This window comes from Morus notabilis, unplaced genomic scaffold (assembly GCF_000414095.1).
Source record: "Morus notabilis unplaced genomic scaffold, ASM41409v2 Scaffold1340, whole genome shotgun sequence".
Classification (NCBI taxonomy): domain Eukaryota; kingdom Viridiplantae; phylum Streptophyta; class Magnoliopsida; order Rosales; family Moraceae; genus Morus; species Morus notabilis.
In genome coordinates this window covers 79,220-95,573 of record NW_010362232.1, presented here as the reverse complement: position 1 = coordinate 95,573, position 16,354 = coordinate 79,220, and the positions used below count along the sequence as shown (strand labels likewise).

Sequence of the window (16,354 nt, the reverse complement as noted above, 5' to 3'; positions counted from 1 at the left end):
TGGCGGAGGATGCTCCTTAATATATATAACCTAAACAATAATTTTAGAAACGTGTCATATTAGTTTTTTAAGGATAAATTTTTTATTTGTATCTTTTTATAAAGTCATTATTGTATAAAATTTTATATAACGCTTTTTTTTTTTATGTTTCACATGTATGATCGGTTTTATTAATTAGGATTTAAGCCTTTCTGAATATTTAGGAAGGGATGCATCTTAGGCATTTTGACGAGTTCACATATTGCCTTTGGAGATTCCAAAGAAATATTACCATAGATTTCATCAATACGTGAAAATGAGTCATGGCATATCACTGTATAAATAATGAGAGAGAATAACTGATAATAAAATTACTTAGAACATCTCAATTAAATTAGCACTTTTTAAATAATTTGTCTCTTTTCCTAAACTCTCAACTCAAATATTAGTAAAATAAAAATAAAAAAATACAACCAAAAAATTTGAAACAGGGCAAAGGAAAGCTATTTAAGCCTTATTCGCTTTGCGGATTCAAGTTTTCAATTCGAAGTGAGATGTGACATTTTCTGAAAGCTTTTAACTGTAACAGAAAAAATTAGATGTGACATTTTTTGAGAGCTTTTAACTGTAGAAATCTAAAATTAAAAACTCGAATCGGTGAAATGAACGATGCATTAATATGCAAAGTCTAGGCAGCTGTTATTGTAAATTGACAATTTTTCTTAGATGCTGAGCTGTTGCAATTAATTTAACAACTATTAGGTAAAAGATACACCAATATGTATGAAGATTTTTTAAAAAAAAATTTTAGTTTTTATTTTATTTTTTTGCTTTTCTACCATTACTACAATTAATATTGCAAGAATTTTCTGTCGTCGGAAGTGGGACCAGTAGGAAAAAAAAAGGCCAATACTTCCTAGCTAGGCTTCTAATGTTGACTGATCTGCAACGAAAATTCTTGTTTTTCACTATTATTTCTCCTCGTTGTTCTCTTTAATTTTTTTTTTTTTTTTTTCAGAATGGGGTTCACTCAGATTTAATGAACAACCTACTTTCATTAATATATTAAAGAAAAGATAACAGCTATTTCTCTCTCAAAAAAAAAAAAAAAAAAAGAAAGAAAGGAGAGAGAGTGAGTAGTTGTCTTTATCCATATATCCAAAATATAGATACAAACTATTTCTAATCTAATATTGGTATATGTATGCCTTCCTTTAAAATAAAGTAGTTTACTAATTATTTGTAGCTTGGTATAATTGCACACCCGGACATCTACGATATTTATGAATTATGATATTAATGTCTTAAGTTTAGATAAATGGGAAATCATCGAAGATTTATGATCCTTTACAATTTTTTTTTTTTTTTCAAAATGATCTATTCCTTGTAGTTAAATCAAGCAATTTACTGAACATTTATCCGTAATTCGTACGTAAAATATATATTGCATGATATAAGATTAATATAAGTAACTTGATTCATATAATCAACATACAGCTTCATTTGCTCATCAGGAAGAGAAGAGAAAAACATGCTTCATTTCGAATGAATTTTTTTTTTTTTTTTGGAACTTGGAGATGTGGAGATTCGATCTATATTTTGCGGTGAAATCAAGTGTGTAATTACCGTTAGATTATGACTATATTAATGAATTAAACAAACAGCTTTTAACTCCTCTAGTTGCACAATGTTAATTTGGATTTAATTGTGGGACTCAATATATAAATTTCACTTAAGCATTTTTTTTTCTTTGAGGGATTAACTTAACCATGTTTAAGGAAATTAAAAGGGACTAAAGTAATTTAATGTGGTCTGGTCTTTTAGACCTCCCATTATACATTAAAGTTTTGATATAATATTAAAGGCAATGATGCAGATTAATTGGAAGACTAACTCTGCAACAACGAGTTCTCAAGTATTGCATATACTCAAATGAAAATAGTAGATCAATTATATGTACAACCCTAATTTTCTTCCAACAAATTTACTAAGCTATTGAGAAGGAGCATTTATTATTTATTATTATTATTATTATTATTTGAAAAGAGCATTTTTTATTTTGGGACCACCCTAAGTTTGAAATTGAGCATTCAAACGCCCCTCAAAAGTAAATAAATATGAAACATAAATGAAATGGAACCCACTATATAACTACTAGCCAGTAGATATTATCATTTATTTAAATGGTTTAATAATTATTTGAATGATAAAATATTCATATTGGCTATAAGGGGTTACAACTCTTATTAAGAGACGTGTTTGCATTTTATGAAAGGACATGTGCTTTGATAGAAGGCACTGATTCATTGTATATAAAATAAGATTCTAGTCATCTCTCTACCTAATTAATCGGTATCTCTTCTCTTTATAAAAAAAAATACGTCAAAAATATTACCGAGGGTTTAGAGAGAGGAACTTTGATTCTGCGTCTCTTTGAAACTCCCTGTGCAAATGATCTTCTTCAAATCAAAGCAATGAGTCAATGTGCGTTCTAATTCTAACTCTATGATAATCATGATGTTCTAAGATTACTGAGTATTATAGATTTAATGTTTTACAATATCTAGTGATGAAATCAAGTGTGCAATTACTGTTAGATTATGTATACATTAATGACCTGAACAAACAGTTTTATCTCTTTTAAATTGCACATTTTTATTTTGAATTTAATTATCGGACTAATATTTTTTAACTTTGCCATGTTTAACGAAATTAAAATAGAATAAAGTAATTTTATGTGGTTTTCTAGTTTTAAATCTCCCATACTGCATTCAATTTTGAAGTAATAATGTTCAAATTTTTTCCAAGTAATTAATGGAGAAATCAGCTCGTCTTCAATTGATTCGTTCAACAATTAGAATAACTACAAAAAAAAAAAAAGTTTAACGAAATTAAAATAGAATAAAGTAATTTTATGTGGTTTTCTAGTTTTAAATCTCCCATACTGCATTCAATTTTGAAATAATATTATTCAAATTTTTTCCAAGTAATTAATGGACAAATCAGCTTGTCTTCAATTGATTCGTTCAACAATTAGAATAACTACAAAAAAAAAAAAAAAAAAAAAAAAAAAAAAAAAAAAAAAAAAAAAAAAAAAACATTCTAACTCTAAACTTCAATATATTAAAGGCAGTGATGTGGATCTAATGGAAGATTAAATCTGCAACCACAAGTTCTCAAGTATTATATATACTCCAATGAAAATAATAGAGTAAATAATTTGTACCACCCTTCTCTTCCAATAATTTATTAAGCTAGAGATCAGTGGAAGCATTTTTATATTGGGGCCGGCCACACTAAGTTTGAAATTTAACATTCAAACGTCCCTCAAAAGTAAATAAATCTGAAACATAAATTAAGTGAAACCCACTATATAACTACTAGCTAGTACAATATTATTATATATCTGTCGATTAGTTTATTTCTTGTTCTTATCAGTCATTCTTTATTATCTGCCTTTGGTATTATATATATACACACATACATACATGTGTATATATATATATATGTATGTATATATATATATATATATATATATATATATATATAACCATTCAGACTGTACATAGGGAACAAAGATACCCTAACCCATGTGTCTTAGATCTTAAAAAGATACCATTTTTGTTTTAACAAAACCCAGAAAATTATAAGATGAAGAACAACACGAGGTTTTACCCAGGTTCGGCCAGAAACTAGCCTAAGTCATGCTGAGCTCTTTCACAAGAGATTCACTAATATTTGGAAGAAATACACCCTCAGAACCTTACAATTACAGAATAACCAGAAACTCACAACCCGAAACAAATGATAGAGAAATCGCTTTGGGCGTGTTAGAACTCGTTCCAAAATCATTTTATTTTTTATATGAAAATAAAAATAAAAATAATGAAAACATTTTCAATCTCAGACAGAATTCATTTTTGAAAATATGTTCGGTAGTTTTATCAAGAGATTATTTTCAATATAAAAAAAATCTATTAATGTCTCTCTCTGCTCGAGAGAGGAGAAAACGAAAATAAAAAATGAAAAACGACTAAAAGTTATTTTTTATTTCTCTCTCATTTTACACTAAACGAAAAAATCGTTTTCATTTCTGTTTTTTGTCTTTATTGCTCCAAACACCGTTTTAGAAACGTTTTCATTTTTTCTTTCTCGAAAAACATGAAAAATAAAAACGGGATCAATTTCAAACACGGCCAAATGTTTCCCAAAGAAAATTCCCAGTAGGTGCTCAAGACTTCCACATGTCTTCTTCTGATTCGACACCCTTTTCTGAAGTAGTCCAAAACGATGTGTTTTGCCTGGAAGTCAGATTGAGTCCCAATGACTTGTCGTAAGTCTCTGAGTGTGTCGTTTCTTCCAACTGAATGTTTATTACTAGAATTACTTCAATAATATATATGTTTTGAAGAAAGCGATGTGACAATAATAAAAGATTAAGTTGCTGTACTAAACGTGCCCTATTATTGATGCTGTTCCCATTTGTGCGTGAAGCATAGTTGAATGTTGAATAACCAATTTAATCATTTAAGACATGCTTAAATGATGCATGTTAATGTAAATTAACGAGTTACAAATATAACAAAACTCCCTATAAAGATGAAAAAGATGGAATATTGCTTATTTGATAAAACTAATTCCATAGTCAAGAATGCCACACATGAGTTTTTCTCTCTTTAGACCTTCCGCATCCTCTTACATATATATATATATATATATATATATACACACACACACACACACGCACACGCACACGCAAATTAATTGTATTAGTGCTCGTACGTCAATACATTTTATATTTATACATATAATATATTTATATATGTATATTTACATATAATAAAATGTATATTTTATACATATCATGAATAATATTATATTGAAAATATATTATATATAATTAATATCTGTCTTTTTAAGACACCTTCAACTTGGCAGGGATCAACCAGATACGCTTACAGCTTGTATATTCGGGACAGGTAACACGAAATCCAATCTAATAATATAAAACGATTGGTCTTCGTTTTCCAACTAAGAATGCCAAAAAAAAAAAAAAAGAATTAAAAAAACTTAAGAAGTAGATAAGATGCTTATAGTAACCAGAGAATTATTTCATTAATATGAGAGCGATAAGCAATGGGAAATTAAAAAAACATTTACGCGTCTTACGTTGTCCCACAAATATGAATTGTTTGGTATTTTAGGCTTTATTCGGTAAAAATTAGGAAGTGAGAAAATGACTATAATTTAGGTGAGGAAACTGAAGAAGATGAAAGAGAGATATCTGGCCTTTGTTTTACCTAAGTGCACTTGATTCCTTTTCTGTCTCATTTTGACATGAAATTGGGGAATGTAGTATATAACATATTTTTGAAACTAAATTAATTAAATAATAGATTTTTAAATTATTTAAAATAAATAGTAATTTACGTATTAAATGAATCATTTACTGCGTAATGGTTTACTTATGCTTAGTAAAAAAAAAAAATTTCACTTCAATTTTCTTTTTACGACTAGTAAAAAGAATTTTTTCTATGTAAATAAAGATTTTTTATCCGTCATAAATGAATCATTTACACAGTAAATGATTCATTTACCGTGTAAACTGTTATTTACTTCAAATAGTTATAAATTTTGTTATTTACTTAATTTAGTTTTAAAAATATGTGTTTACTACAATTTCTCTAGGGGGCGTTTGGTATGCGGAAATCAGTAGGAATCATATTCCTAAGAAAGTGATAGAGGATAATATAATTCCTAGGAATAATACATTACTGTGTTTGGTTGTTCACATGGAAGAAGATCCATAATAATAATATTAATAAAAAAATAAATAATAATAATAATAATATTATTATTATTATTACTATATTATTATTATTACTATTATTATTATTACTACTATTATTATTATTATTATAATTGTTATAATTATAATAATTATAATGATTATTATTATTATTATTATTATTATTACTATTATTATTATTATTATTATTATTATGATAATAATTATAATAATAATAATAATTATTATTATTATTATTATTATTATTACTATTATTATTATTATTATTACTATTATTATTATTATTATGAGATTCCCATGATTTTGAAATTTCTGAGAATTTGAATAACACCATATTTGGTGAGTTTAGGATTACCCCAAAATGTAGTAATGTGAAACTCATAGGCTTCACTTTCCTGGGTTTTAAAAAAATCTAATAATTGTACCAAACATGGGAATCTGAAATATTCTCATTCCCACCCCTATGATTACCCCATACCAAACAATGAGGGAAAGTGAATCCCATGGTAATCACTTTCCTGGGAATCTAAATATTATAGTTCTTGTACCAAACATGGTAATATTGCAGATTCTCATTCTCATTCTTAAGATTACTGCATACCAAACGTCCCTAAGAGATATTGCAACGGAAGGAACGATGTGGAAAGAATTAGTTTGGGTAGTAGCATAGCAATTTTTTAAAGTGTTCAGACAATATTGGTGCGAATAATCCTTTTAAAATTGATTTTTTTGTATAGGGGGAGGGAATTGGGGGAACTTATAATGAGATAACTCATTATTGACTGAAAACTAAAAACTCATTTATTATGTATTTTTGATATAAAAAAGATTGATGTAAATTACCATGGTATCCCTAACATTACCTCTATATATTATAACTAATGGATCCTTATCCTTTCGTTTTGTATGGCTTACATAATCAAATCTTATACGATTGATCTTATCCCAAATGAAGAAAAAAAAAAAAAAAACTGTTATTGACTTAATTTATCTATATAATTGATCATATATAGAAAAGAAAATTATGCGCAAGGACATGTTTCCTATCTATATGGCTAGACAAATGATTACCTGCTCGCTAAACCTTCTTCTTTTATTAATTATTAATTATTATTATTATTATTATTATAATTATTAAACAATCATTCTCCAGAGCTTTGATGCAATATCCCTGGGATGGAATAGCAATATATGTTCAAAGACTATATTTTAGTTATTGTTTTGCAACTGTTTTATAATAATTTAGAATAAATTATCCTCAATTTCATCACTCAAGGATTTAAAAAAAAATGATTCAAAGGTTTTTTTTTTTTTTTTTTTTGGTAACTTATAGATTTACGAGATCAATAATTTTGAAGTTATACCAACTAATAATAACTTCACCGTAGCTCGCTTTTGACGAAAATACAGAAAGATAATTAAGTTTGAGACGCCAATCAAACGCTAACAGCCTAATATCCAATCATACTTGTTTAGGAAAATATGTTTGACTTATTTTGGGCCTCTATTAATATATATTGAAAATGAGACAAATACCCTTTAATTTGATTGAAATTTTACCTCTTACTCTTAATTATTATCCTTTTTAGTTAAATAAATATTAGTCAAAAAATATTAATAAAAAATAAGAGGTAAAAATCTAGACTCGTGCGCTTTAAATGTAAATTCAGCAATCTCATATATATATATATATATATATATAATTTTTCTTGAATGAGGGAAATAGACCAAACTAAAATAGTAATAAAAATTGATAGGCAAATGTCTAGTAAATTAGCCCCAACTTAAATTAAATATGTTCATACCTTGCATTTGTTGGTTTTAATAATGCAAAAAATTTGTAAAATGCAGCGTGATGGATATTGTTATTATTATTTTTTAATAACTTTTTGCGCTCATGATGCTACCAATTGACACAGAACATAAGAAAGAAAGAAGAATAGGGAGGGAAATGTAAGAGAAATTAGAGAAAGGAGAATGAGTTTAGAATTTAGCAAAGGAAGAAAACAAACAATAGAGAGGAATATGAATATTCAATATATATCCTTAGTCAAATCTGAAAAACAATGACAATTTCTAGCCCTATTTATAGGGAAAAAATAATTAAAAAAAGGAAATAAACAAATAAAGGGAACGTTTTGGCAAACTTATTCAAACTATAGTAAAATATATATAACTCAAGTACTAAACCATTGGTGGAAATTGGTATTTTATTCAAGTAGAAATATTGCTAGTTCACCACCATTAGTAAATAAATGATACAACACCCAATAATTATTTATGAACAAGATTAGCAGATACTGAAAGAAAAAAATAAACTCACATCCACATCCTCTTGCAGGTATAGTCAAAGACAACTTGAAAAAGACTTCTAGGTGCTTTCTCTTCTGGCAACTTGAGAAGCCTGGCAACTCTTGAGAACCCTACATGGTGCTTCAGCAACAAAATCTCATCGATTTCTGGTCTCACCGCCGGCTGCTCAGACGGTTTCGGTCTAGTTAGCGCCCACTGCATTGCCCATATGGCTAAAGGACGCATGTATGCCAAAGATCTATATTCGTCGTCCGAGTTCCAAGCTTCCGGAGTTTGAAAAGAGTAACTGTTGAGATGATGGAGAACAAGAGGTTAGGAAGCTAGAGAAGTAAATACGTCTAACAACTAGAAGTCCATAAGGCCTCGTTCAGTTCTTTGATTCGAGTTTTTAATTTGAACTGAGATGTGATTTTATATGAGAGTTTTTTACTGTAGCAGAAAAAGTTAGATGTGACTTTTTGTGAGAGCTTTTAACTATTGCAAAATTGAAATTGAAAATTTGAATCGGTGAAATGAACGAGGCAGTTCACAGTTTGAACCATAATATAAACTTTTTTGCTGTAGTGTTTTCTCTTATTATTTAAATTTCTGTTCAAACTTGTGAACTTAGAAGTTAAATATTAATTAGCTCTCTCACCCAAGTCCTTCCTCCGACCATGCAGTTTCATAGTTTCCAGCCGCGGTCTTAAATGCAACGTCAATCATATCTTCCTGGATCATCGTCGCGGCAAGAGCGTATGTGACACCGGACCATATTTCTCTCGATTGCATTGCTGTCGTGTCAATCCTTCCATCGGGTAGCATCCCGTTAACTGCCCCTCGTCTCCCATCCTTGACCTTTAAGACATTGTAATTGTAGATTTTCTCCAGTGCACTAATTGCCTTCTTTTGATCAACAATTGGTGAAAGGCCACATGCTATGGAATACCTACAAAGTATAAATCCTATTTAAGTTGCATATTTAGCAATGTAAGCTGTTATTCAATCTTGTTCCATTTGTAGAATTTGCACATCTTAGATGTCATGGCAATCATATGATACATGTGTGAATTATCATTCAAAATGCGTTAATTACGAATGGACGGAGAACTAAAAATCAAAGAAAAATTTTCCTTGTTATAACCAAAGAATATAATTTCAAGAACCAACCTGTGATAAGTCAATAAATGCATACGTAAAACGACAGAGGAAAATTTGCAAAGCACAAACCAATCGTCGTATAAAATCTTTTCTTCTAATATGTTGTGCTCTGTGTGTGTTTGAGTGTACAATGAAAATCTGTAAATGGCTCTGAGTATGTGATATATTTAAAGACATCTGAAGAAGTTACTTCAATCATACCATTGTCCAGCAAGCTGATCTGCTTGAATCGACGAACACGAACTTTGACCACTGCTGTCGTAGTCGAAGTAAGATCCGTTCCATAATTTCTGATAAACCGCTTTTGCTTTCTGAAACTTGAACCAAAAATAATCCTCGGAACCTCTATCACCGACTTCACGAGCCAGGGCAGCTGTAGCCTGCAATGCTGCCACCCACAGTCCACCACAATATGCGCTCACACCAGAGACCGACCATGTATCGTAGGTCTGATCAGGGAAGCCTTCATTCTCAATCATCCCATCACCATCCTTATCAAACTGGTCCATGTACGCCATTGCAACATAAACCGACGGCCAAACAGCTTGAGCAAACTTCTTATCGCCGGTGGCAACCACGTCTCTATAAATTTGGAGAACAAATTTAGGATTCAAGTCCTTCCACCTATCCGTGTCGTATAAGTTGTATGCATTCACTTCGAACCAAGGGTCATTGTTTCCGATGTCATGAGGAATCGCTCCAAGAACCTTTCTCGGACCCCAACTTCCGTCATGTAGAAGTTTCATCCTGCTCGGGTCATGCATCATTACTGCTGCGGCAAAGTCTCTCTGGACACTGAGCTCAAGTTTCGGAAATAGCATAACTAGTGCAAACGATGAGTAGAAATGGACATCATAGGTGTTCCACATCTGATATTCGACTCCTTCGAAATAAAGGAATTGACCTATGTTCTCATCTCCCTTTTGAAGCAGACTTGTTCCACATGCAGATTTTGATGAGGCTGGAGCTTGTATCTGCTCGAGTACCGAAGTCATCCTTTCAAGAATGTCGATTGCAGTGTCACTTTGATCAGATGAATCGATAATACTTTTCAAACCCAATGATGATCTATCAAGAGAAAACTTCCTTCCTCCAATGCTTGCTACACTATGCAGCGGTGGCGATCCATCTGCAAATGATAAATATGAAAGCTTAAGGAATGGATCCACCAATAAAACTAGGTAAGTTTCTCAACAATGGTCTCCAATGTCAAGAACTACCTGTCCAAACTGTTCCTCCTGAATTGAGATAATACAGCTCATTGAAAAGAGTAACCGCGTACCTGCACACGAAAATTAGTTAAGAATGCGACTCACATGTAAGACCAAAATATGTATTCAACCCACTGAGATTTTGAAATTTTGATTTTATCCCTGAAAGTGTTTTAAAATATTCTTTATGCACCACTTTCCTTGGTCCACCATTGTTTAACTCACCATTCTGGAAGCCTCTTGTCTTCAAGAATGGGTCTTTGCCATGCCTCAATCTGGGACTCCCAATGCCGATGCTCTATATTCAAGAAAGAACAAAAGATAACAGAAGAATATTAAGTTTATTGGAGAATAGATTAACTGAAGTAGTCACTACCTATACTTTTGTTAGTAGCATAGAAAAATAGTAAACCCAAGCTTCTTATGGATTAGGTGAAAACACAAAGAAGACAATGACCCCACTTGTCTACTATATCATAAGGACCATTCTGAACATCATTTCAGTCTCAAATTATTTTTCCACCATTTGTCAAAAAAAATTTAATTAAAAAAAATATATGTGCTCTTAAAAGTTGTCAATATAAAACTTCACAGAATCAAAGATTACCCAGAATAGCATCGCGCGCAATATCTGCAGCAGCATCCCCATGAATACCGTAGAACTTAGTGTAGCGCCTGTACATACGAAAATTTTAGCTAATCGAAATATTTGTTCAACTAGTCATATTTCACATACAAGTTTTTGTTCACCCACTTGTAATAAGTCTTTCCACTAGAAAATCTTAATTCGGGGCAATCCCATGCCAACGAAAATGTAACGGTGCGTGTTGCATCCGAGGGAATTGTCACAGAAGCAGCGATAGCCGCCCCAATAGATGATCCTGGTTCTGAAGGCTCTGACATTTCGGAAGTACTCAAACGATCAAAAGATCCGTGCTATCAGAGAAGAAGAAGAGTAAACTGTTCAGAGAAGAATAGAACCAAACGTAAAAAAAAAAAAAAAAAAGGGGTAAACTGTTCAGAGAAGAATAGAACCAAACGTAAAAAAAAAAAAAAAAAGGTGCCAAAACAACAAGGAGACAATGTACCAAAGAAAAAGAGCTAGGAAGAAATATTTTGTGTGCATTGGTGAGAACTGCAAAGAAAATATCATTGTCAAGAAACTATGCTATGTATCACTATTGGTGATCTACATACTTGAGCTCTTTATAAACTATGGATTCCTCTACTAGAGAAAAACGGTAAAAGTAAACCTACCGCTTTTATCTCATACCACATTTCTTTTGCAGTGATACCCTTTGAGTTACCGGCTATCACAAAACGGGGGCATTCTGACACATGAATGCCATCAGTCTGCTCCGCCGCTATAGCAAAAGTCAATGGGGGCAGTCCGTTCGCTGTCCTGTGTTGGTGCATTATTTGCACTAATTAGAAAATCAGAACACTCAAAAAAACTTAATAATTAAACTGATCAAACCAACCAAGAATCTAGTTTTAATCTAGTTCAAAAGAGGAACTTGCTTGTGATGTAGAAGTACACCATGCACTCTGTCCTTCACCCTAGAAAAGTAAAGAAAGTTGCTAGTTAGAATAGAATAAGGATATGCTAGAAAGATCAGTTCTCATAAGATAACACATATGCATGCTTTGCAAAAATAGATAACATCATTCAAACGAATCAAATGTGGAAAATCTTCTTACCCCGTTTTCGAATTGGAGTGATGACCAGAAAATTCGGAAAGCCCTCCAACAGAATTCTGAATTTCCAAGGAAAACCATTTTGCATGAGTTCTAGTGGCTGAAAATGTAACTTTCTTTCTTTTCTTTTTTTTTTTTTTTTTTAAAAAGGCCCTCTAATGAGCGGTTTTGTTGCAGAATTAATATCATTTTTTGGAATACTTACTAGCCAAAAGTATCTTCTAATGACAAAAATACTAATTACTTTTGTAATGGCAATTGGAATGATACTCCTATTTAATCAATATGTATGTTACGCCAGATGTTCTGTGAGTGTATGAAAAATATAACAAAAGCAACGTGAAATATATAACAAAAGAAAAAATGTATTATGGTAGAACTTACAGCCCATGTAAAAAGCAGGGTAACATCTGCAGCAGTCTGTCCAGAATTGTATAGCTGAAAGGAAGAATAAAAATAAACCTTACTACAGAATCTGTTCTGTGTTAGATTTCCAGCAAACAAGCTTCTGATATATGTGTGTGTCTATATATATATATATATATATATATATATATACATATATATATATATATGAATATATAAGGGAAAGCTTCTAATAGAATTGTGCCTACCGTAAAAGTAAAAACTGAGACAGGAAAGCTGCTCTCCTTATAATTATGGGGAATAAAAGGAGAAATTTGACGGCAAACAATTCTAAGTTTTGGGTCAGGTTCACCTTCATTTTCAAAAATAAATAAATAAATAAATAATAAAAAAAACACCATATAAGAGAAAGGCATTCAAGATGAAAACAAGTATAGTAAGCTCCAAGGTAAATACCATATAAGTAAATTACCCTCATAAACAGTCCATGATCTTGGGAACAAAGCATGATATGTAGAACTATGTCCATCGAGATTCCAGTCCCAAGATCCGATCCCGGAAACTTCGGTTTCTCTAATTATGTACATTCGTCAACATGTCATTAGTAGGTTCTCTAAAATATTCACAATCACTTGCAAGGAGTATAATCTCTTGTAGACATATAGACATAAGCTTTGCAGTAAGTAGTTGTTGCTTACTTGACAATCTCCGGGCTCCTTGGGCACAGGACAGTAGAATACTTTTCACCGTTAGGACGCGAAACAAAAGCCTGCATGAAGCCGTCGGAAACGATTCAAGTCTAATAACAGAAACAATGTCCTTATAAAAAGGAAGTTAAAGAAAGAAAGGAAAAAAAATCGAAGTAATGACTAATTAATAGAAAAAAAAAATCATCATCAATAGTGAGCTTTTCCAATTAGATGAGGCATATGGTTGAGAATGTGCGTGTGTATACATCGATCCCGAACACGAACAATGTACTTACAGAAAATTGATTTGCTAAAACGGGTTTGTCTTCACACATTCTCGGAAATAGTTGCCAACGCTTAAATTCGCCTTTGTAACTTCTACCGATGCTTCCTGCACTGAAGGTTGATTTTTTCAACGATTGAGAAGAGTTTTCCAATATACATAAAGATGAAAAGAACTATATGTATTCAGTAACATTGAAGATGAAGTTTGAGAACAAACATATAGAAAGGCAACATATATGTGTATGATATGTAATGTGGCATCATTAAAAAAAAAAAAAAAAAAAAAAATCTTATAAAGGTCAGGACTTACCCGATACCGCCTAGAGGAACGCCATGATTAGATGTTACATGACGCTTAGAAAATGGATTCATTAGAGCCCCCTTAACAAAGAACAAAGAGACACAGAATTGGCATTAGGGCCTTAAATCTGGTAAATTGCTTTCAGTAACTAAGTACACCAAAAGCAAGAAGATTACCCTTCCCTTTGCAGCTTCTTCTTGAACATGACGCCATAGACGAAAACCTATTGGAGCCTATAAAACAAAAAGGGAAATTGTCTAGCCTTCATGAAACAAGTGCTCACTGAATAACTAGAAACTGTAACTCATGATATTCAAAGAACAACTTTACATAATCGTATCGATCAAAAGGATGAGTCTCAATCAAATAATATTAGGATAAGTAAAACGGATAATACAAGTAGAGGGGTCGATTGAGATTTTAAAATTGTGAAAAGATACTTTTCTTGTGCAGAAGACTTGTCATATGATATAGCTAGAGGAAAAAAAAAAAAAAATATATATATATATATACATATATCGAACTATGCACTGGATTACTTTCCTCTTTTTATGATCAAAATCATAGGATACAACTGAGAAAAAGCTCCTTTTACTTAACTATATCTGCTATCAAAAGGTCTTAACAAGTTAATTTGAAGTAGGTGTAGTTTGTAATAAATTATAAAGATAAATATCAGTTCATAAATATCAGAACTGATAACATAAACAAACAAACACAAGTTGACAAGATAATCACAGAGCCCGAATTATCTAATCTCTTGTTCATCATCATAACCATGTTTAGATCTTCATTTCAAAGTTATTCAAGCTCACAAGTGTTATTTACTAAAGCAGTCTCAACAACATTTTTTTTATCAATGACAATATTATACCAAATAAAAAATCCTCACATCTACATTACTTTTTTTTTTGACACATTACTCACATCTATATTATTAAACATACCAAATGAATTACTTCCTTCAAAGATATAGAGAACGACACAGGGGTATTTCCCTCGCCGTTTAATTTTCTCTGCCATGTTAGCAATGCAGGTATCCCAGGATCAACCTTGAAAATATATAAAAGAATCATATATCAGAAGAAAAAAAAATCAAAAGGCCTTATATCAAATTTCACAATTGAAATCATATTTTAAATGATTGTTTAGCAAAGAGTGCCTAAGGTTAATTCTTATGCTTCATTTAATTTAACAAGCAAACTAATGGTCCATTTGGTTCATAGATTTGAGTTGAAATGTAAATTTTTATGAGAGAAAATACTAAATGAAGAGACCAATTCATCATATGCAGGGGCAGAGCCACCCGCAGACGAGGGTGGGCAGCCGCCCACCCCCACCCCCCCCACATCTGAACCTTTTTTAAAAAAATTTGTATTTTGTACCAGCCCCACCAAATTTTACATTTCTTTATTCGTTCCACCCCATCCCCGAACTAATCGTTCTAGCTCCGGCCCCGATCATCTGGTAAAGTTTATTTCATTCACAAGTCCAAGGATAGATCAACAGAGTTACAATTCAAAAATATCCTCAAGACATCTCAAATGCTACTTATATTCCTAGCCAAAAATCAATAGTGACAAAACTAGATTTTTGTTACAAGTAGAAAACATAAAAGGAACTGAGGGTATTTGCTTATCCAATGTAGATGAAAAAAAAAAAGACATTATCCCAATAGATAAACAAGTATAGGGCTTACCTGATTGATGGAAGAATTTGAAAATTCTTCATCTCCTTCGGTGAAACCGTTGTCCAGCTTCTCCCCCTCGCACATATTTTGCTACCTTGAACAAAAGCATAAATAAAGATTCTATATCAAACTCTTCATAATACACTTATTTGGCTATGAAGTAGTCATAAGAAAACAGCATTGACTAAAATGATATGTTTAAATCTAGAAAACAAAGAGACACAATCATAATCTAGACTACAAATTTATAAATAATGATTGACAAACCGAACCGTTTCAGTTGAAACACATTAGATCACCCCCATAACAGAGAAAATATGTCATGCATGTTTATAAATTGATATATATCAACCAAAAAAAAAACAAAACAAAACAAAACAAAAAGGAAAGAAAGAAAGAAATGGGCAAGTGAAATTTCGACCCAAAAAAAAAAAAAAAAAAAAAAGAAAAAACATGAACTTGGATCAAAACAGAGGAAAGAAAAAAGGTGATTTATTATTAGCTTTTTTAGTTCAATATTCCTCCACAACAAAAACAAAAGAATCCATGAAAGTTTAATTGAAAAAAAAAAAGAAGGCATAGAGAAACCTGGAGAGATACAATTATGGCACTGAGAGGGGACGCAGAGAGAAAGTTGAAACAAGATGAAAGAGATAGGAAATTAGACGGTTTTGAGAAGCCATATAGTGTTGGCATTGTATATTTGGATTTGTCCAATTTTTGAGCGTTTGTACTAGTTGACATAAATAACAGATCTAATGAAGTTACTATTTAACTATATTGTGGGTCCCACTCTCTTTCTAAATTCTAACCTCCAATATTTGTTTTTAGTAACAGTTTTTGACTGGGAATAATAACGTTGGAATTCCCAAA

General features: G+C 31.3%; 1 protein-coding gene across 1 annotated transcript; it reads right to left on the bottom strand.

Annotated features, from left to right (window-relative positions):
* Positions 1 to 7,988: 7,988 nt before the first annotated feature.
* On the bottom strand, positions 7,989 to 16,144 carry LOC21394234 (non-lysosomal glucosylceramidase). The gene is made up of 20 exons (XM_024167788.1): positions 16,070 to 16,144; positions 15,491 to 15,575; positions 14,739 to 14,843; positions 13,968 to 14,024; positions 13,801 to 13,871; positions 13,502 to 13,601; positions 13,215 to 13,285; positions 12,989 to 13,089; positions 12,765 to 12,868; positions 12,535 to 12,588; positions 12,154 to 12,209; positions 11,974 to 12,012; positions 11,710 to 11,854; positions 11,207 to 11,388; positions 11,060 to 11,127; positions 10,678 to 10,750; positions 10,462 to 10,523; positions 9,443 to 10,370; positions 8,739 to 9,029; positions 7,989 to 8,387 (listed from the first exon to the last, which is right to left on the bottom strand). Exons 2-20 carry the CDS (start codon positions 15,563 to 15,565, stop codon positions 8,108 to 8,110), a joined length of 2,862 nt encoding a protein of 953 aa, XP_024023556.1. The 5' UTR covers positions 15,566 to 15,575; positions 16,070 to 16,144; the 3' UTR covers positions 7,989 to 8,107.
* Between the last annotated feature and the right edge of the window lie 210 nt (positions 16,145 to 16,354).